This window comes from Pseudophryne corroboree, chromosome 2 (genome assembly GCF_028390025.1).
Source record: "Pseudophryne corroboree isolate aPseCor3 chromosome 2, aPseCor3.hap2, whole genome shotgun sequence".
In the NCBI taxonomy this organism is placed as follows: Eukaryota; Metazoa; Chordata; class Amphibia; order Anura; family Myobatrachidae; genus Pseudophryne; species Pseudophryne corroboree.
The window spans coordinates 536,416,314-536,439,193 of NC_086445.1; the positions used below are offsets into that span (position 1 = coordinate 536,416,314).

At 47.1% G+C, this 22,880-nt stretch overlaps 1 protein-coding gene across 4 annotated transcripts in view; it reads right to left on the reverse strand.

Moving 5' to 3' along the window:
• SPOCD1 (SPOC domain containing 1) overlaps positions 1-22,880 on the reverse strand; it is a 493,492-nt gene that overhangs the window by 25,359 nt on the left and 445,253 nt on the right. For all 4 annotated transcript variants that reach the window (XM_063954236.1, XM_063954237.1, XM_063954233.1 and 1 more), the window contains one exon: positions 9,049-9,235. In XM_063954236.1, coding sequence (XP_063810306.1) covers positions 9,049-9,235 — 187 coding nt within the window. The remainder of the gene's footprint in view (positions 1-9,048; positions 9,236-22,880) is intronic.

Genomic DNA, 22,880 nt, shown 5'->3' on the forward strand with positions numbered 1-22,880 from the left:
CATGTGGAAGACTTCTGGATGAAGTCCCCACTCTCCCGGGTGTAGATCGTGTCTGCTGAGGAAGTCCGCTTCCCAGTTGTCCACTCCCGGAATGAACACTGCTGACAGTGCTATCACATGATCTTCCGCCCAGCGAAGAATCCTTGCAGCTTCTGCCATTGCCCTCCTGCTTCTTGTGCCGCCCTGTCTGTTTACGTGGGCGACTGCCGTGATGTTGTCCGACTGGATCAACACCGGCTGACCCTGAAGCAGGGGTTTTGCCAGGCTTAGAGCATTGTAAATCGCTCTTAGCTCCAGTATATTTATGTGAAGAGACATCTCCAGGCTTGACCACACTCCCTGGAAGTTTCTTCCCTGTGTGACCGCTCCCCAGCCTCTCAGACTGGCATCCGTGGTCACCAGGACCCAGTCCTGTATGCCGAATCTGCGGCCCTCTAACAGATGAGCACTCTGCAACCACCACAGAAGAGACACCCTTGTCCGTGGAGACAAAGTTATCCGCTGATGCATCTGCAGATGCGATCCGGACCATTTGTCCAGCAGATCCCACTGAAAAGTTCGTGCGTGGAATCTGCCGAATGGAATCGCTTCGTAAGAAGCCACCATTTTTCCCAGGACTCTTGTGCATTGATGCACAGACACTTTTCCTGGTTTTAGGAGGTTCCTGACAAGTTCGGATAACTCCCTGGCTTTCTCCTCCGGAAGAAACACCTTTTTCTGAACCGTGTCCAGAATCATTCCCAGGAACAGCAGACGTGTCGTCGGGGTCAATTGAGATTTTGGAAAATTCAGAATCCACCCGTGCTGTTGCAGCACTACTTGGGTTAGTGCTACTACGTCCCCCAGCTGTTCTCTGGACCTTGCCCTTATCAGGAGATCGTCCAAGTAAGGGATAATTAATACGCCTTTTCTTCGCAGAAGAAACATCATTTCGGCCATTACCTTGGTAAAGACCCGAGGTGCCGTGGACAATCCAAACGGCAGCGTCTGAAACTGATAATGACAGTTTTGCACCACGAACCTGAGGTACCCTTGATGTGAAGGGCAAATTGGGACATGCAGGTAAGCATCCTTGATGTCCAGGGACACCATAAAGTCCCCTTCTTCCAGATTCGCTATCACTGCTCTGAGTGACTCCATCTTGAACTTGAATTTTTGTATGTACAGGTTCAAAGATTTCAGATTTAGAATAGGTCTTACCTAGCCGTCCGGCTTCGGTACCACAAATAGTGTGGAATAATACCCCTTTCCCTGTTGTAGGAGGGGTACCTTGACTATCACCTGCTGAGAATACAGCTTGTGAATGGCTTCCAATACCGTCGCCCTGTCTGAGGGAGACGTTGGCAGAGCAGACTTTAGGAACCGGCGAGGGGGAGACTTCTCGAATTCCAACCTGTAACCCTGAGATACTACCTGCAGGATCCAGGGGTCCACCTGTGAGTGAGCCCACTGTGCGCTGAAATTCTTGAGTCGACCCCCCACCGCCCCTGAGTCCGCTTGTAAAGCCCCAACGTCATGCTGAGGGCTTTGCAGAAGCCGGGGAGGGCTTCTGCTCCTGGGAGGGAGCTGCTTGGTGCACTCTCTTACCCTTTCCTTTGCCTCGGGGCAGATATGACTGTCCTTTTGCCCGCTTGTTCTTATAGGAACGAAAGGACTGCGGCTGAAAAGACGGTGTCTTTTTCTGTTGGGAGGGGACCTGAGGTAAAAAGGTGGATTTCCCGGCTGTTGCCGTGGCCACCAAATCCGATAGACCGACCCCAAATAATTCCTCCCCTTTATACGGCAATACTTCCATATGCCGTTTGGAATCCGCATCACCTGACCACTGTCGCGTCCATAAACTTCTTCTGGCAGATATGGACATCGCACTTACTCTCGATGCCAGAGTGCAAATATCCCTCTGAGCATCTCGCATATAAAGAAAAGCATCCTTTAATTGCTCTATAGTCAATAAAATACTGTCCCTATCCAGGGTATCAATATTTTCAGTCAGGGAATCCGACCAAACCACCCCAGCACTGCACATCCATGCAGAGGCGATGGCTGGTCGCAGTATAACACCAGTATGAGTGTATATACTTTTCAGGGTAGTTTTCAGCCTCCTATCAGCTGGATCCTTGAGGGCGGCCGTTTCAGGAGACGGTAACGCCACTTGTTTTGATAAGCGTGTGAGTGCCTTATCCACCCTAGGGGGTGTTTCCCAGCGCGCCCTAACCTCTGGCGGGAAAGGATATAATGCCAATAACTTCTTTGAAATTAGCAGTTTTCTAGTTTTGTGCCCTGTCTCCTGCGGAGCCGCTAATCCCCATGGTCCTGACGGAGTCCCCAGCATCCACTTAGGACGTCAGAGAAACTACAGGTAGTTTATTCAGACCCCACATAATACCCCTTTTTGTGGTACTTGCAGTATCAGAGATATGCAAAGCCTCCTTCATTGCCGTGATCATATAACGTGTGGCCCTACTGGAAAATACGTTTGTTTCTTCACCGTCGACACTAGATTCGGTGTCCGTGTCTGGGTCTGTGTCGACCGACTGAGGTAAAGAGCGTTTTACAGCCCCTGACGGTGTCTGAGACGCCTGGACAGGTACTAACTGGTTTGCCGGCCGTCTCATGTCGTCAACTGATTTTTGTAACGTGCTGACATTATCACGTAATTCCATAAACAAAGCCATCCATTCCGGTGTCGACTCCCTAGGGGGTGACATCACCATTACCGGCAATTGCTCCGCCTCCACACCAGCATCGTCCTCATACATGTCGACACACACGTACCGACACACAGCAGACACACAGGGAATGCTCTTATCGAAGACAGGACCCCAATAGCCCTTTGGGGAGACAGAGGGAGAGTTTGCCAGCACACACCCAAGCGCTATAAATATATAGGAACAACCCTACAGAAGTGTTGTTTCCTTTATAGCAGCTTAATATATCAATATCGCCAAAAAAGTGCCCCCCCTCTCTGTTTTTTTACCCTGTTTCTGTAGTGCAGTGCAGGGGAGAGTCCTGGGAGCCTTCCTCGCAGCTGAGCTGTGCAGGAAAATGGCGCTGTGTGCTGAGGAGATAGGCCCCGCCCCCTATTTCGGCGGGCTCTTCTCCCGGTGTTTGTGAGACCTGGCAGGGGTTAAATACATCCATATAGCCCCAGGGGCTATATGTGATGTATTTTTAGCCAGAACAAGGTATTATCATTGCTGCCCAGGGCGCCCCCCCCCCAGCGCCCTGCACCCTCAGTGACCGCTGGTGTGAAGTGTGCTGACAACAATGGCGCACAGCTGCAGTGCTGTGCGCTACCTCATGAAGACTGAAAAGTCTTCTGCCGCCGGTTTCTGGACCTCTTCACTTTTCGGCATCTGCAAGGGGGTCGGCGGCGCGGCTCCGGGACCGGACTCCATGGCTGGGCCTGTGTTCGATCCCTCTGGAGCTAATGGTGTCCAGTAGCCTAAGAAGCCAATCCATCCTGCACGCAGGTGAGTTCACTTCTTCTCCCCTAAGTCCCTCGTTGCAGTGAGCCTGTTGCCAGCAGGACTCACTGAAAATAAAAAACCTAATAACTTTTTCTAAGCAGCTCTTTAGGAGAGCCACCTAGATTGCACCCTGCTCGGACGGGCACAAAAACCTAACTGAGGCTTGGAGGAGGGTCATAGGGGGAGGAGCCGGTGCACACCACCTAGTCCTAAAGCTTTTATTTTTGTGCCCTGTCTCCTGCGGAGCCGCTAATCCCCATGGTCCTGACGGAGTCCCAGCATCCACTAGGACGTCAGAGAAATATAGATAATGTATAATTCAACTGTCCATTTTGGAACCTGTTCCCTAGAGGAGGGAGTGGCCCACCGGGGGTTTCCACTGTACCCCTGTGGGCCAGTCCAACCCTGCACAACATGCAGTCAGAGGACCACTTAATGCAAGTGAAAGTGGCCATCCTTAGGCTGCAAAGGCAAACAGATCAATCAGAGAGATAGCGGGCACCTTTAGAGTGGCCAAATCAACAGTTTGAGAAAAACCCCCACAATGGTTAGTTTGGCAACACAAAAAGGCCTGGACGTCCTCAGAAAGACAACAGTGATGGATGAATGCAGGATCCTTTTGCATTGTAAAGAAAAACACTTCACAACATCCAACACTCTCCAGGAGGAAGGGATATTGGGGGTAATTCAGACCTGATCGCTAGGGTGCGTTTTTTGGCATCCCTGCGATAAGGTAGTCGCTGCCTACATGGGGAGGGGGAATTCTCTGTGCAAGTGTGCGTTCGGATGTGTAGCAGAGCTGCACAAACTCATTTTGTGCAGTCTCTGTGCAGCCCAGGGCTTACTCTTCCAGTGTGATGATCAGGGCCGGAGCAGACATCAGAAACCCTCCCTCCAAACGCCTGGTCCCTCCTGCGTTTTTCCAGACACTCCTTGAAAAAGGTCAGTTGCCTCCCACAAATGCCCTCTTCCTGTCAATCTCCTTGCGATCGCCGTTGTGTTCGGATTTTTCGCATCTTCTCGTCGCTGCCCGGCATGCCCTGTTGCTGCAGTCTGTTGCGCCTGCGCATTGCGGTGCATACACATGCGCAGTTCAGACCTGATTACTCGCTGTGTGAAAAAGCACAGCAGCGATCAGGTCTGAATTATCCCCATTATTATCCAAACTTACCATAAAGGAAATACTTCACAAAGCAATTACAGAAAGTTCCCTGCAAGGTGCAAACCATTAAAAAGCCTCAAAAATAGAAAGGCCAGATTAGACTTTGCCCAAAAACATCTAAAAAAGCCAGCCCAGTTCTGGAACAGCATTCTTTGTAAAGATGAAACTAAGGATCAACCTGTACCACACTGATGGGGAGAAAAAAAAAGTATGGAGAAGGCTTGGAATGGTTCATGATCCAAAGCATACCACATCTTCTGTAAAACACGGTGGAGACGGTGTGATGGCATGTTCCTGTATGGCCTCTAATGGCACTGGATCACTAATGTTTATTGATGATGTGACAGAAGCAGCCAGATTAATTCTGAAGTGTATCTATATAGATATACTGGGGTATATTTACTAAGATTCGTAATTTCCGAAAATAGGTCAAAGTTCAATCACGAATGACATCGGCAGTGTAAAACTGCAACTTTTTGAATTGATTACGACTAATTTACTAAGCTGTCGTATTCGTATTTTTCTTTGCTTCCGATGTCGATGTCATTCGTGTTTTTTTACCTAATTTGACGGCAGTGATTAGCAAAACACTGCCGTTTTTTTTTACAATCAATCTCGGCCGGATCTATGTGATCCGTGCTGGGGTTCGTATTTTTTTTTTTTTTTTAAATTAAACAAAGTAAAATCCTAAAAAAAATTGCGTGGGGTCCCCCCTCCTAAGCATAACCAGCCTCGGGCTCTTTGAGCCGATCCTGGTTGCAGAAATATGGGGAAAAAAATGACAGGGGTTCCCCCATATTTAAGCAACCAGCATCGGGCTCTGCGCCTGGTCCTGGTCCCAAAAATACGGGGGACAAAAAGAGTAGGGGTCCCCCGTATTTTTAAAACCAGCACCGGGCTCCACTAGCTGGACAGATAATGCCACAGCCGGGGGTCACTTTTATACAGCGCCCTGCGGCCGTGGCATCAAAAATCCAACTAGTCACCCCTGGCCGGGGTACCCTGGGGGAGTGGGGACCCCTTCAATCAAGGGGTCCCCCCCCCCAGCCACCCAAGGGCCAGGGGTGAAGCCCGAGGCTGTCCCCCCCCATCCAATGGGCTGCGGATGGGAGGGCTGATAGCCTTTGTTGTAAAACAAAAGATATTGTTTTTAGTAGCAGTACTACAAGTCCCAGCAAGCCTCCCCCGCATGCTTGTACTTGGAGAACCACAAGTACCAGCATGCGGCGGAAAAACGGGCCCGCTGGTACCTGTAGTACTACCACTAAAAAAATACCCAAAAAAACACAAGACACACACACCGTGAAAGTATAATTTTATTACATACATACACACATACATACATACTTACCTTATGTTCCCACGCAGGTCGGTCCTCTTCTCCAGTAGAATCCAAGGGGTACCTGTTGAAGAAATTCTACTCACCAGATCCAGTGGTCCAGGCTCCTCGGCAAATCCAGGGATAATCCACGTACTTGAATAAAACAAAAAAACGGCTGCCCGACCACGAACTGAAAGGTGACCCATGTTTGCACATGGGTCACCTTTCCACGAATGCCAGAAACCCACTTTGCCTTCTGGCTAAGTGGGTTTCTTCAGCCAATCAGGGAGTGCCACGTTGTAGCACTCTCCTGATCAGCTGTGTGCTGCTGTCCTCACTGACAGGCAGCACGCGGCAGTGTTACAATGTAGCGCCTATGCGCTACATTGTAACCAATGATGGGAACTTTCTGCTCAGCGGTGACGTCACTTTAGGTCAACCGCAGGGCAGAAAGTTCCCATCATTGGTTACAATGTAGCGCATAGGCGCTACATTGTAACACTGCCGCGTGCTGCCTGTCAGTGAGGACAGCAGCACACAGCTGATCAGGAGAGTGCTACAACGTGGCACTCCCTGATTGGCTGAAGAAACCCACTTAGCCAGAAGGCAAAGTGGGTTTCTGGCATTCGTGGAAAGGTGACCCATGTGCAAACATGGGTCACCTTTCAGTTCGTGGTCGGGCAGCCGTTTTTTTGTTTTATTCAAGTACGTGGATTATCCCTGGATTTGCCGAGGAGCCTGGACCACTGGATCTGGTGAGTAGAATTTCTTCAACAGGTACCCCTTGGATTCTACTGGAGAAGAGGACCGACCTGCGTGGGAACATAAGGTAAGTATGTATGTATGTATGTGTGTATGTATGTAATAAAATTATACTTTCACGGTGTGTGTGTCTTGTGTTTTTTTGGGTATTTTTTTAGTGGTAGTACTACAGGTACCAGCGGGCCCGTTTTTCCGCCGCATGCTGGTACTTGTGGTTCTCCAAGTACAAGCATGCGGGGGAGGCTTGCTGGGACTTGTAGTACTGCTACTAAAAACAATATCTTTTATTTTACAACAAAGGCTATCAGCCCTCCCATCCGCAGCCCATTGGATGGGGGGGGACAGCATCGGGCTTCACCCCTGGCCCTTGGGTGGCTGGGGGGGGGGACCCCTTGATTGAAGGGGTCCCCACTCCCCCAGGGTACCCCGGCCAGGGGTGACTAGTTGGATTTTTGATGCCACGGCCGCAGGGCGCTGTATAAAAGTGACCCCCGGCTGTGGCATTATCTGTCCAGCTAGTGGAGCCCGGTGCTGGTTTTAAAAATACGGGGGACCCCTACTCTTTTTGTCCCCCGTATTTTTGGGACCAGGACCAGGCGCAGAGCCCGATGCTGGTTGCTTAAATATGGGGGAACCCCTGTCATTTTTTTCCCCATATTTCTGCAACCAGGATCGGCTCAAAGAGCCCGAGGCTGGTTATGCTTAGGAGGGGGGACCCCACGCAATTTTTTTTGGCAAAAAAAAGCACTTTCCAACCCCTTCCCACTGATATACATGCACGGATCTCATGGATCCCTGCATGCATCTCAAATCACGAATAAAAAAAGCAGGTCTGTTTTTTTTTAGGACTTTTTTACGAATTGTAATTTTTCACGGCAGTGTTTTGGGTTTTTTTGCTTTGCACTTCTTAGTAAATGACCGAGATTCATACTTAAACAGGCGTAATTTGACCGATGGTGTATTCATTCGTAATTTTTTACCTGAACTAGAAAAAAATTACGAATGCCCTCATCACTGCCGTGATTAGTGTTTAGTAAATGACCGAGATTGACCGAGATGACACTTTGATGAAAAAACGGCATCTCGGTCAAAATCGGGAGCTTAGTAAATATACCCCACTGTCTGCTTAGATTCAGTCAAATTCTGCAAAGTTGATTGGACTGTGCTTCAAAGTACAGATAGACAATGACCCAAAACATACTGCGAAAGCAACCCAGGAGTTGTTAATGGCAAAGAAATGGCATATTCTGAAATGGCCGAGTCAGTCTCCTGATCTCAACCAGATCGAGCACTTGCTGAAGACAAAACTAAAGGCAGAAAGCCATCTGCAGTTAAGGCCTGGAAAAGCATAACAAGAGAAACCCCAGCATTAGCCTATGTCCATGATTTCCGCACTTCAGGCAGTCATTGCTTTGAAAAGATTCTCGACAAAACATTAAAAATTAACATTTTATTTATGATTATGTTAATTTGCCCTATTACATTTCAGCTTGTGAAAACAGGGGACTCTAAATAAAAATTGTTCTCCCAAACTTTTCATACAATATTTTTGTTCAACCACATGAATTAAAGCTGAAATGCTGGGTACACACTGGTAGATATATCTGCAGATATATCTACAGACAGGCCAGGCAGCGTGTGTTGAGCATACACACTGCCCGATCGGCCGGGCCTGATGTAACGAAATGGGCTGACCGCAGTACACACTGCACAATGCACCAATGGGATGCCGTCAAGATACCGCCGGACGGAATCCCAGCGGTCGGGATCCCGACTGGCACAATCCCGACATATTCTCCCTCTGTGGGTGTCCACGACACCCATAGAGGGAGAACAAATTAGTGTGCCGAGCGTAGCGAGGCACCGTGCCCGCAGCGTGGGGAGCGCTCGCCCCCGTCGGGATTGTGCCGGTCGGGATCCCGGTGTCGGTATTCCGACCGCCAGGATTCCGTCCGGCGGTATAGCGTACTGATCCCGCACCAATATAGCGTTAGATATATTGGCCGTTGGCTGTGCTGCGGGGCCGACGCGATATGTCTGTGAATGACGGCGTTCACAGACATAGTGCTCGTACACACTGGCCGGTGGACCCGCGATATATTGGCCGTTCAATAGATTCTTCTGTGTTTACTTAGGATGATTGATAGTGAGTGCCAATTAATCTAGTCAAGGGCTCTTACCAACCCTCGTGAACAAGGAGCTACTATGAAAACAGTATATAAAGAGGGCCACCCCTCCAACACTCCAGGAAAAAAAGTGCAAAAATCAAATGACTTAGAACATTTTAATCAGACACAAGGATGAAGTAGGTTTCATTCTTTGATCAGTCCTACCTGGCCCCCCCAGTGGGTGTAGTCTGTGAGGTATTGGTTGGCATGCAGGCAGCGGAATAACAAAGGCTTCCATGTTGTCTGCACTCACTATTCCGTATTTGAGTTTGCGATTCAGGTAGGAATAAAGCCGGCTACAGAATACAGAATCACTGGAGGTCTGGGGACAGAATCGGAGCAGGCACATATCCTGTGTGGACACAATCACACACATTGTATATATTACTATTGCATAAAATAGAAAATGAAATCTGGTTAAGATGATACCATAAGCACCCATGTATGAAAACAATACACTACAGAATATCGTAGTGGCTGAATATTTTAAAAAGTAATCTGAAATATTAGCAGAGGCAACGTAAAGAGAAGTTTATTGTTCATAGAAATACAGTAAAATGGGTTTCTGAAATTACAAGGACACATTAGTAAAGGGCCATGCACACTTTAGATATTTAAGAACGATATCATTAAAAAATGAACAATATATCGTTCAGTGTGGAAGAACCGACGATGAACGATGCATGTTTCTGCAGTCGTTCATCGCTGGTCTATCATCGTTTATCATTGCAAGCCAATATGGACGATATCGATGTTTGCAATGTTAAATCGTTCAGTGTGTATGCAAAAAAACGTTACTGAAAAATCGTTCATTGTTCATATAGATAAAATCGCCCAAAATCGCACAGTGTGTAGGGCCCTTAAGGTTTATATATTTAGCTAGATCACTGTTTTTATGAAGTAATGGTATAGAACAGACATTACCAACCTCCAGGTTTTAGTGATATCCATGCTTGAGCACAGGTGACTTAATTAGTACCTTAGTTATTTTGATTATACCATCTGTGCTAAAGCCTGGATATCACTAACACCTGCACTGTTATATCACTTTTATATGGTATTGCCGAGTCGCACCCAGGATTTGTGCACGGGACCATACCGGGTGCGACTTGGCGAGACCCTTTTCAGACAGGGGCCCGACTCAGCAATATGCCAGGTTGGTGACGACACCGCAGATGCGTGCGGAGACGGTGTTTGGAGATCAGAGGATCTCCAAAGGCCCCCTCTTCTCTATGCAGTGAATGGGTTCCAGGACACAATTATAACAGGGTACTTTTACACTGCACAATATCCCGGGATGCTGCGTGTTCAAAGGCAAAACCCGGGATATTTATTGCGGTGTAAACGGGGTATAAGTGTGCCTTGGAGACAGAGGTTGGGAATGCCTGCTATAGAAGTATAAATGAATAGATACAGTATATTGTCTTATTACACTATATATGACAAATTTGGGACAGATTATGTAATCATATACTCAAAAATTATAGGCTGATGTATTACTCTCTATAAAGTGTTTAATACATGTTATTCTAATACTTGAATATGGCACAGCATCCTAATAGGTGATTTTTGTAGTGCTTTAAATATAAACCGATAAATGACCAATTTCATACAATTTAATAGGCCACACCATGCATCATATTGAGGATTACCAATCTGTGATAGCTGCTAGCAGCTACTGAAGTATGAGCTTTATCTACAATCACAAGTTCTCCTAATTGGATCTATAGGCTTTTAAATAGCTATCAATAGTGTTTCAAGAAAGGCATGACACTAATATTCCTGGCTGACTGCTTTTTATTGGCATTTTAACACCTTAGGGTCTAGCTGCAACTCCGGTCCTCAATGGCTGATAACAGGTTAGGTTTAAACCAATGACAGAACATTTTTTAAAAAGTAAATGTGAGAAGCATCCATTAGTACACAGGTTCTCAAATTCAGTCCTCAGGACCCCACACAGTGCATGTTTTGCAAGTCTCCTCACAGAATAATTACTCCACCTGTGGACCTTTTAAAATGTGTCAGTGAATAATGAACACACCTTTGCACTTGCTGGGTTACCTGTGTGGTACCTGTGTTAACTGTGTGGGGTCCTGAGGACCGAGTTTGAGAACCACTGTATTAGTATACCGGAAGAGCAGTAAATATTTGGGGCCTGATTCTCAGTTAGATGCAAAGCGGCTGTAACTGTTGGAAGATGAGGAAGCCAGATATTACTACCTCATGCTAATGCAAATATCTGTATGGCTTCAAGAGGGAAGTGGCACTGCTCACTGTTTTTTCGTTCTCTGAGAATAATGAAAACTATATATACAGTATACATTTTGCTCTAAACAATTAAAGATGCATAGAATATAAGAATATGCTACTTTAACACCAGTCGTGCTTCATATAGTGCATCCGGAAAGTTTTCATAGCGCTTCACTTTTTCCACATTTTGTTATGTTACAGCCTTATTCCAAAATAGAATAAATTCATGTTTTCCTTCAAAATTCTACACACAATACCCCATAATGACAACATGAAAAAAGTTTTTTTTTTACAGATGTTTGCAAATTTATTAAAAATAAAAACCTAAGAAATCACATGTACATAAGTATTCACAGCCTTTTCTCAATACTTTGTTAATGCACCTTTGGCAGCAATTACAGCCTCATTATGAGGTATTGGCAGCAACTGTCATTATGGGGGATCGTGTGTATAATTTTGAGGGAAAAAATGAATTTATTCCATTTTGGAATAAGGCTGTAACATAACAAAATGTGGAAAAAGTGAAGCGCTGTGAATACTTTCCGTATGCACTGTACTTGTTTCGGACTGGCCCAGCTGCTTCACCAAGTGGTTTGAGCGCATGCAAGTTTGCATAGACTTCTCTGGTGAATACTTTGAAAAAAATGTAACGTTCAATTTGTTTGTAAATTAAATACTTTTTGTGCATCTGGAAACTAATTGCACACCCCTCGTATTCTGAAAATGCCAAAAAGGCTGTAGGTGACCTATTTATTTGTATGTTGATCTGTCACGTAATGCACCACTTTCACTAGATTTTCCTTTGTAGCAGGAGATGATTTAACTTGTTAGTCATTTTTCAATTAATTATGTATGAAGTGCAAAAAAATTCCACAACGGAATACAATAAGATACATCTGACAGGCATGAAGTAATGCAGCTACCATATAAATCAGAGGTTCTCAAACTCGGTCCTCGGGGGCCCACACAGTGCATGTTTTGCAGGTCTCCTCACAGAATTACAAGTGAAATAATTAGCTCCACCTGTGGACCTTTTAAAATGTGTCAGTGAGTAATTAATACACCTGTGCACCTGCTGGGTGACCTGCAAAACATGCACTGTGTGGGGTCCTGAGGACCGAGTTTGAGAACCTCCGATATAAATCTTGTCATAAAGAAAATGTCTATTTTGCTGATAATTTAAATGGAACCAGATCTTATTTAATTTTCCCTTTATTCTTTGGTGAATCTATAATAACAGCATAGCATAGCTGATGAGCATAGAGAAATGGACAAATTATCATGATAACTTGATGCTTGATCGGCTTAAATCCTTGGAAACAGGCAAAAGCCAAGGCTCAGACACATTTTCAGAGAAATGCCATCAGATATTCTTTCCTCTGATTTAGTCACCATGTTTAAAGACACACTAACCTTAAAAAAAGCTCTATGCTTCATGGGCATTTCCATTTTAAATAAGCCCTGCACTAAATGAAATGCCTTCCTTTCCAGAAATATTAACTTTCACTGAACATCCTTCCCTGGGAACTCCACAAGCTGTCTGAAACAGGCATCCCATCTCCCGCTGCATACTACTGGAGTTGGCTAACACACCCATGACACTCGCACTAGACAGAACAGATCCATGAGTCCACATTGTCGATTACCAATTTCCACGCTGAAATGCTCATGTCACAGAAAGAGTGGTCCTATCAATCTCTCCGCACTTGCCATCTCCGTCCATGTACGTATGCTTGATCCGGTGCATGCGCATTTGACTATTTCTGTTTTCAGCACATGCGCAGTATGCAAGATCCATCCAAAAACCCATTTGCATCCAACTCAGAATCAGGCCCATGGTATCTAAATGTTGTCTACAGGTACTTCAATACATTCTTACATTAACAAAGTCGCACAGTGTTACTGCAATTCCCATTTAGTAGTATTATAGAATATACACTGCTCAAAAAAATAAAGGGAACACTAAAATAACACATCCTAGATCTGAATGAATGAAATATTCTTATTAAATACTTTGTTCTTTACATAGCTGAATGTGCTGTCAACAAAATCACACAAAAAATAAGATTTTACTCACCGGTAAATCTATTTCTCGTAGTCCGTAGTGGATGCTGGGGACTCCGTAAGGACCATGGGGAATAGCGGCTCCGCAGGAGACTGGGCACAGCTAAGAAAGAATTAGGACTACCTGGTGTGCACTGGCTCCTCCCTCTATGACCCTCCTCCAGACCTCAGTTAGGATACTGTGCCCGGAAGAGCTGACACAATAAGGAAGGATTTTGAATCCCGGGTAAGACTCATACCAGCCACACCAATCACACCGTATAACTCGTGATACAATACCCAGTTAACAGTATGAACATAACAGAGCCTCTCAACAGATGGCTCAACAATAACCCTTTTAGTTAACAATAACTATATACAAGTATTGCAGACAGTCCGCACTTGGGACGGGCGCCCAGCATCCACTACGGACTACGAGAAATAGATTTACCAGTGAGTAAAATCTTATTTTCTCTAACGTCCTAGTCCTCCTCAGCCAGGGTATCAAATTTGTAGAATTTTGCAAACGTGTTTGCCCCTGACCAAGTAGCAGCTCGGCAAAGTTGTAAAGCCGAGACCCCTCGGGCAGCCGCCCAAGAAGAGCCCACTTTCCTCGTGGAATGGGCTTTTACAGATTTAGGCTGTGGCAGGCCAGCCACAGAATGCGCAAGCTGAATTGTGCTACAAATCCAGCGAGCAATAGTCTGCTTTGAAGCAGGAGCACCCATCTTGTTTGGTGCATACAGGATAAATAGCGAGTCAGTCTTCCTGACTCCAGCCGTCCTGGAAACATAAATTTTCAAGGCCCTGACTACGTCCAGTTACTTGGAGTCCTCCAAGTCCCTAGTAGCCGCAGGCACCACGATAGGTTGGTTCAAGTGAAAAGCTGATACCACCTTAGGAAGAAATTGGGGACGAGTCCTCAATTCTGCCCTATCCATATGGAAAATCAAATAGGGGCTTTTACATGACAAAGCCGCCAATTCTGACACCCGCCTTGCCGAAGCCAAGGCCAAAAGCATGACCACTTTCCACGTGAGATATTTTAAATCCACGGTTTTGAGTGGCTCAAACCAATATGACTTTAGGAAACCCAACACCACGTTGAGGTCCCACGGTGCCACTGGGGGCACAAAAGGAGGCTGAATATGCAGCATTCCCTTGACAAATGTCTGAACTTCAGGCAGTGAAGCCAGTTCTTTTTGGAAGAAAATCGACAGAGCCGAAATCTGGACCTTAATGGACCCCAATTTTAGGCCCATAGTCACCCCTGACTGTAGGAAGTGCAGAAATCGACCTAGCTGGAATTCCTCCGTTGGGGCCTTCCTGGCCTCACCACGCAACATATTTTCGCCATATGCGGTGATAATGTTGTACGGTTACATCTTTCCTAGCTTTAATAAGCGTAGGAATGACTTCCTCCGGAATACCCTTTTCTTTTAGGATCCGGCGTTCAATCGCCATGCCGTCAAACGCAGCCGCGGTAAGTCTTGGAACAGACAGGGCCCCTGCAGCAGCAGGTCCTGTCTGAGCGGCAGAGGCCATGGGTCCTCTGAGATCATTTCTTGAAGTTCCGGGTACCAAGCACTTCTTGGCCAATCCGGAACAATGAGTATAGTTCTTACTCCTCTTCTCCTTATTATCCTCAGTACCTTGGGTATGAGAGGAACAGGAGGGAACACATAAACCGACCGGTACACCCACGGTGTCACTAGAGCGTCCACAGCTATCGCCTGAGGGTCTCTTGACCTGGCGCAATATTTTTCCAGCTTTTTGTTTAAGCGGGACGCCATCATGTCCACCTGTGGCCTTTCCCAACGGTTTACAATCAGTTGGAAGACTTCTGGATGAAGTCCCCACTCTCCCGGGTGGAGGTCGTGCCTGCTGAGGAAGTCTGCTTCCCAGTTGTCCACTCCCGGAATGAACACTGCTGACAGTGCTAACACGTGATTTTCCGCCCATCGGAGAATCCTTGTGGCTTCTGCCATCGCCGTCCTGCTTCTTGTGCCGCCCTGTCGATTGACATGGGCGACAGCCATGATGTTGTCTGACTGGATCAGAACCGGACGGTTTTGAAGCAGGGGCTTTGCTTGACTTAGGGCATTGTAAATGGCCCTCAGTTCCAGAACATTTATGTGTAGGGAAGTCTCCTGACTCGACCAAAGTCCTTGGAAGTTTCTTCCCCGAGTGACTGCCCCCCAGCCCCGAAGGCTGGCATCCGTGGTCACCAGGACCCAGTCCTGTATGCCGAATCTGCGGCCCTCTCTGAGGTGAGCACTCTGCAGCCACCACAGCAGAGACACCCTGGTCTTTGGAGACAGGGTTATCAACCGATGCATTTGAAGATGCGATCCGGACCATTGGTCCAACAGGTCCCACTGAAAAGTTCTGGCATGGAACCTGCCGAATGGAATCGCTTCGTAGGAAGCTACCATCTTTCCCAGGACTCGCGTGCAATGATGCACCGACACCTGTTTTGGTTTCAGGAGGCCTCTCACTAGAGACGACAGCTCCTCGGCTTTCTCCTCTGGGAGAAACACTTTTTTCTGGATCGTGTCCAGAATCATCCCTAGGAACAGTATACGTGTCGCCGGAACCAGCTGAGACTTTGGAATATTCAGAATCCAACCATGCTGGTGTAGCATCTCCTGAGATAATGCTACGCCGACCAACAACTGCTCTCTGGACCTTGCCCTTATCAGGAGATCGTCCAAGTATGGGACAATTAAAACTCCCTTTTTCCGAAGGAGTATCATCATTTCGGCCATTACCTTGGTAAATACCCTCGGTGCCGTGGACCGGCCGAACGGCAACGTCTGGAATTGGTAATGACAATCCTGTACCACAAATCTGAGGTACTCCTGGTGAGGATGGTAAATGGGGACATGCAGGTAAGCATCCTTGATGTCCAGAGATACCATGTAATCTCCCTCTTCCAGGCTTGCAATAACCGCCCTGAGCGATTCCATCTTGAACTTGAATTTTCTTAAATATGTGTTCAAGGATTTCAAATTTAAAATGGGTCTCACCGAACCGTCCGGTTTCGGTACCACAAACATTGTGGAATAGTAACCCCGTCCTTGTTGAAGTAGGGGCACCTTGACTATCACCTGCTGAAAATACAGCTTGTGAATTGCCTCTAACACAGCCTCCCTTTCTGAAGGAGTCGTTGGTAAGGCAGATTTGATGAAACGGCGGGGGGGGGGGGGGGGGTGTCTCGAATTCCAGCCTGTACCCCTGAGATACTACTTGAAGGATCCAGGGATCTACCTGTGAGCGAGCCCACTGATTGCTGAAGTTTTTGAGACGGCCCCCACCGTACCTGGCTCCGCCTGCTGAGCCCCAGCGTTATGCGGCGGACTTAGCAGAAGAAGCGGGGGAGGACTTTTGTTCCTGGGAAGTGGCTGTATGCTGCAGCTTTTTCCCCCTACCTCTGCCTCTGGGCAGAAAGGACGCGCCTCTACCCCGTCTGCTCTTTTGGGGGCGAAAGGACTGCACCTGATAATACGGTGCTCTCTTTGGTTGTGAGGGGACATGTGGCAAAAATGCTGACTTCCCAGCTGTTGCTGTGGACACTAAGTCTGAAAGACCATCCCCGAACAACTCCTCACCCTTATAAGGCAAAACTTCCATGTGCCTTTTGGAATCTGCATCCCCTGTCCACTGCCGGGTCCATAACCCTCTCCTGGCACAAATGGACAGTGCACTTATTTTTGATGCCAGCCGGCAAATATCCCTCTGTGCATCTCTTATGTAAAAGACAGCGTCTTCAATATGCTCTACGTTTAGCAATATAGTGTCCCTGTCTAGGGTGTCAATGTTCTCTGACAGGGAGTCTGACCATGCAGCTGCCGCACTGCACATCCATGCTGAGGCAATAGCTGGTCTCAGTATAATACCAGTGTGTGTATATATAGCTTTTTGGAGAGCCTCCTGCTTTCTGTCAGCAGGTTCCTTTAGGGCGGCCGTATCTTGGGACGGCAGTGCCACCTTTTTTGATAAGCGCGTAAGTGCTTTATCCACCTTAGGGGGTGTTTCCCAACGTGACCTATCCTCTGGCGGGAAAGGGTACGCCATTAGTAATTTTTTTTAAATTACAAATTTTTTATCAGGGGAAGCCCACGCTAGTTCACACACGTCATTTAATTCTTCAGAAGGGGGAAAAACTACTGGTAGTCTTCTCTCCCCAAACATAATACCCTTTTTTGTGGTACCTGGGGTCACTTCAGAAATGTGTAAAACATTTTTCATTGCCTCAATCATATAACGAGTGGCCCTATTGGACATTACATTAGTCTCTTCGTCGTCGACACTGGTATCAGTATCCGTGTCGACATCTGTGTCTGCCACCTGAGGTAGCGGGCGTTTTAGAGCCCCTGATGACTTTTGAGACGTCTGGGCAGGCACGGGCTGTGAAGCCGGCTGCCCCACATTTGGCATGTCGTCAGATTTTTTATGTAAGGAGTCGACACTTTCGCGTAATTCCTTCCACAAGTCCATCCACTCCGGTGTCTGCCCCGCAGGGGGTGACAACACATTTATAGGCACCTGCTCCTCCTCCACATAAGTCTCCTCATCAAACATGTCGACACAGCCGTACCGCCACACCGCACACACACAGGGAATGCTCTGACAGAAGACAGGACCCCACAAAGCCCTTTGGGGAGACAGAGAGAGAGTATGCCAGCACACACCAGAGCGCTATATAATACAGGGATTAACTAAATTATATCCCCTTATAGCTGCTATATATGTATTTTGCGCCTAAATTTAGTGCCCCCCCTCTCTTTTTTACCCTTTTCTGTAGTGTAGACTGCAGGGGAGAGCCAGGGAGCTTCCTTCCAGCGGAACTGTGAGGGAGAAATGGCGCCAGTGTGCTGAGGGAGATAGCTCCGCCCCTTTTTCGGCTGACTTTTCTCCCGCTTTTTTATGGATTCTGGCAGGGGTATTTATCACATATATAGCCTCTGGGGCTATATATTGTGATATATTTGCCAGCCAAGGTGTATTTATTGCTTCTCAGGGCGCCCCCCTCCAGCGCCCTGCACCCTCAGTGACCGGAGTGTGAAGTGTGTATGAGGAGCAATGGCGCACAGCTGCAGTGCTGTGCGCTACCTTGGTGAAGACTGATGTCTTCTGCCGCCGATTTTCCGGATTCTTCTTGCTTCTGGCTCTGTAAGGGGGCCGGCGGCGCGGCTCCGGGACCGAACACCAATGGCCGGTTCCATGCGGTCGATCCCTCTGGAGCTAATGGTGTCCAGTAGCCTAAGAAGCCCAAGCTACCACCAGTTAGGTAGGTTCGCTTCTTCTCCCCTTAGTCCCTCGCTGCAGTGAGTCTGTTGCCAGCAGATCTCACTGTAAAATAAAAAACCTAACATATACTCTCTTTCTAGGAGCTCAGGAGAGCCCCTAGTGTGCATCCAGCTCGGCCGGGCACAGGATTCTAACTGAAGTCTGGAGGAGGGTCATAGTGGGAGGAGCCAGTGCACACCAGGTAGTCCTAATTCTTTCTTAGCTGTGCCCAGTCTCCTGCGGAGCCGCTATTCCCCATGGTCCTTACGGAGTCCCCAGCATCCACTAGGACGTTAGAGAAATTATCAATGGAAATCAAATTTATTAACCCATGGAGGTCTGGATTTGGAGTCACCCTCAAAATTAAAGTGGAAAAACACACTACAGGCTGATCCAACTTTGATGTAATGTCCTTAAAACAAGTCAAAATGAGGCTCAGTAGTGTGTGTGGCCTCCACGTGCCTGTATGACCTCCCTACAATGCCTGGGCATGCTCCTGATGAGGTGGCGGATGGTCTCCCTTGCAGTTTTCGTGGGCCCTGAGAAGAAGTCTTTATATAGACTTTGTTTTTGTAACAGAAAAACCTTGAAGATAAGACAATGACGCGTGGCGTTTTCTGTAGCATAGAGTGGGCTCACTAGGCATTATAGTCCAAACACCAGTTACCAATAGCATTATGGGCCAAATGCCATAGTAGTTTAAAACCAGTTCAGAATCAGAATATTGGGAGTAGCTCTGTAAGCAAAAAATACAGTATATGAAGGAGGTCTTCCATATGTTTAATAGGGGTTCAGCTAAGGCAGAGTGAGATATGCAACGTGCTTAGTACAGTATATATGCGCTGTGACGGACCAGCACATGTGAGTTTCATGTGCTATAATGACGGATTCCCCTCAGAAAAATGAAGGACATATTTAGGGACTTTCACATATAAGTTGAGTACTGATTCTTATATTGCTTGTCATTATTGAATTGCATGCTGTTTTGTGGTAAAATCATTTATATGCACCAATAAACTATATATATATCTTTTATGTAATACTGAGCCTCAGAATATATTTACTGACATAGAATAAACGTGGTGAAAGATTACACTTGTTCCCCACACCCTATAGATTATAAACTCCTTTTCGGTAGGCCCATCTTTACCTTCTGTTCGAAGCCACTGTATTTGACTGCAAGTACAGGTTGAGTATCCCATATCCAAATATTCCGAAATACGTATTTTGTTGAGCGAGACGAGATAATAAAACTTTGCTTGATTTAAAAATAGGAATTTAATACCTACTGGTAATTCCTTTTCTCGTAGTCCGTAGTGGATACTGGGGAATTCTAGATTACCATGGGGTATAAATCGGGTCCACTGGAGCCTGGCACTTTAAGAAACGAATAGTGTGTGCTGGCTCCTCCCCTCTATGCCCCTCCTAGCAGACTCAGTCTAGGAAACTGTGCCCGAGGAGACGGACATACTTTCAGAGAAGGATATAACACATAAAGCGGTGAGGTAACAAACCAACACACTACAATAATACAGTAGAGCTAACCAAAACAGAGGAAATCAATGCTAACTTAGATAAGGATAGCAACACTAAGCAAACATGGAACAGGGAAAGCAACAGCAAAACCTACCATAACACTTACAACCAGGTAAGCAGGCAAACAAAGCACAGAGGCGGGCGCCCAGTATCCACTACTGACTACGAGAAAAGGAATTACCGGTAGGTATTAAATTCCTATATTCTCTAATGTCCTAGCGGATACTGGGGAATTCTAGATTACCATGGGGACGTCCCAAAGCTCCCAGAACGGGTTGGAGAGTGCTGAGACCCTTGCAAAACCGCCTGAAGAAACTGAAGGTCATCTTTGGCCAATGTGTCAAACCTATAGAACTTAACAAAAGGTGTTCACACCAGACGAAGTTGTGGCCCGGCAAAACCGTAAGGCCGAGACACCCCGGGCAGCTGCCCAGGAAGAACCCACGGACCTCGTGGAGTGGGCCTGAACAGAACTCGGCGGCAGTAGAGCCGCTGAAGTATAGGCTTACTGGATAGTCAACTTGAGCCAAAGAGCAATGGACTGCTTGGAGGCAGGACGACCAATTTTCAAAGCATCATAAAGGACGAAAAGCGAGTCAGACTTCCTGTGACGAGCAGTCCTTTTGATGTAAATCCTCAAAGCTCTTACAACATCCAGGGACTTTGGAGCAACTGAAGTGTCGGATAAGACTGGAACAACAATAGGTTGATTCACATGAAAGTCCGAGACCACTTTCGGCAAAAACTGAGATCTAAGCTCCGCCCTATCCTTGTGAAACACCAAGTAAGGGCTCTTACAGGACAGGGCCCCCAATTCCGACACATGCCGAGCCGAAGCCAAGGCCAGTAACATAGCAGTCTTCCACGTAAGGTATTTTAAGTCAACCCTATGCAAGGGTTCAAACCAATACGACTGGAGAAAGGTCAAAACCAAATTTAAGTCCCACGGAGCAGTGGGAGGAACAAAGGGTGGCTGAATGTGCAACACCCCCTTAAGAAAGGTCTGTACTTCAGGAAGTACCGCCAGTTGCTTCTGGAAGAAGATTGAGAGAGACGAAATCTGAACTTTAATGAAGCCTAATCGTAGGCCCTTATCCACTCCTGTTTGCAGGGACAGAAGAAATTAGGCCAGACGAAATTCCACAGGAGAACATTTTCGACCCTCACACCAAGAAACATTTCTTCCAAATGCGGTGATAGTGTTTGGAGATAACCACCTTACGGGCCTGAACCATAGTTTAAACCACATTGGAGGGAAGACCCTTCCTGGTTAAAATTTCCCTCTCAACTTCCAGGCCATCAAACGTAAGTCTGAATAGACGAACGGTCTTTTGTTGAAGAAGGTCCTTGAGAAGCGGCAGAGGCCGGGGATCCTCCAACGACAAGGTCAGGAGGACCGCATACCAGGCTCGTCGAGGCCAATCCGGGGCAATGAAAATTGCCTGAACTCTTTCCTTTGAGTATTTTGAGAGCTCTCGGGATTAGCGTAATCAGAGGAAACAGGTAAACGAACTGGTAAATCCACGGTGTCGTCAGAGTGTGCACCACCACCGCAACAACTGCTGCAGTATAAATTGATTTAAGAGTGGTTTCAACTTGCGATCAGCTGAGTCTTTAAGGGAAACAGCCCCCGGTACGTGTAAACTATCTTACGTGACAGCCTGGATACAGAGGTATCCACTGTCAGCGGGGTTTCCCAGACCTTCCTCTCCTCTGCAGGGAAAGGGAAAGAATTTAACACCCGTTTAGGGGTAATACATTTCTTGTTAGGATTAATCCATGCTGCCCTAGCCAGGGAATCTAATTCCTTAGAAACCGTGAAGGTGGCAGAGGACTTAGGCTTCACATTAAAATACGATTCCTCTGCCTGCTCTTCCACCTTATTAGGGATGTTAAGCACCTCTCTATTGGCATAAACGAGGGCTTCAACACCCGGGGACAGGGAATCATCCTCGTCCACCTCAGCCTCTCCCTCATCGAGCTCTGGTAGTTCAGAATGTAATAATTGAGGGAGTGCGTATGTGAGAGACAAACAGGGGGGGCTGAAGTGTATGTCTGTGGTCGGCAGCAGTTATCATAAACGTGTCCATAGTTTGTTACAGGGCTTGCCTTTCTTGCTTAGCCATAGCTAGCTCTGAATTAAAATTGGAAATCAAAGATTTAAATGATTCTATCCACTCTGGTGCCTGCACCTCACTACCCTGTGAAGGAATTGAGCATTGGGTACATATCAGTGAACCTTGTGAGGAAGATGTAAACCTAGCTTTGCATAAAGTACACAGACTTATTTGCAGACATGCTTGTACACAGATTAGTATGGAAAACAGTAATATTAGTGAGATAAGCACACTAACCCGGACCACCCTGAAAGGAGTGACACAGAGAGATATGGGAACCAGCACACTTCACCACAGACTGAGCAACACCCCGCTGGGTGACCTTAGTGTCATTGTCCTCAAAGCGGTAAAACCGCTGAACTAGCGCTCCCCTGGTAATTCAGTGGGTCCTGAAGGAGCAGTGTCCGCGTGCAGCCTGTGAAGTAGCAGCAGCAGCAGGAAATGGCGCTGTTTGCCTTCTGGTCCCGCACTCCGGAAAGCCCCGCCCCCATAATGGCATTCGGTTCCGTCATCATTTCTTTTACTGGCTGTCTATAATCAGTGTAAAAACGAGAGCACAGAGCCCCCAGTGTTGCCAGTCCGGGTAGTCAGAGTCCACCGCGGCCCGGAGCCGGGTGGACATGCCCCCATCACGCACCGGGGACCCGCTAACCGGGTCCATGGTGTAACTCACACCAAACCGCGTCATGGTCCCTCTGTCTTCGGCATCTGTTAAGGGGTGGCAGCATGCGATCACCCTCTGGGAGTGTGAGAACATCA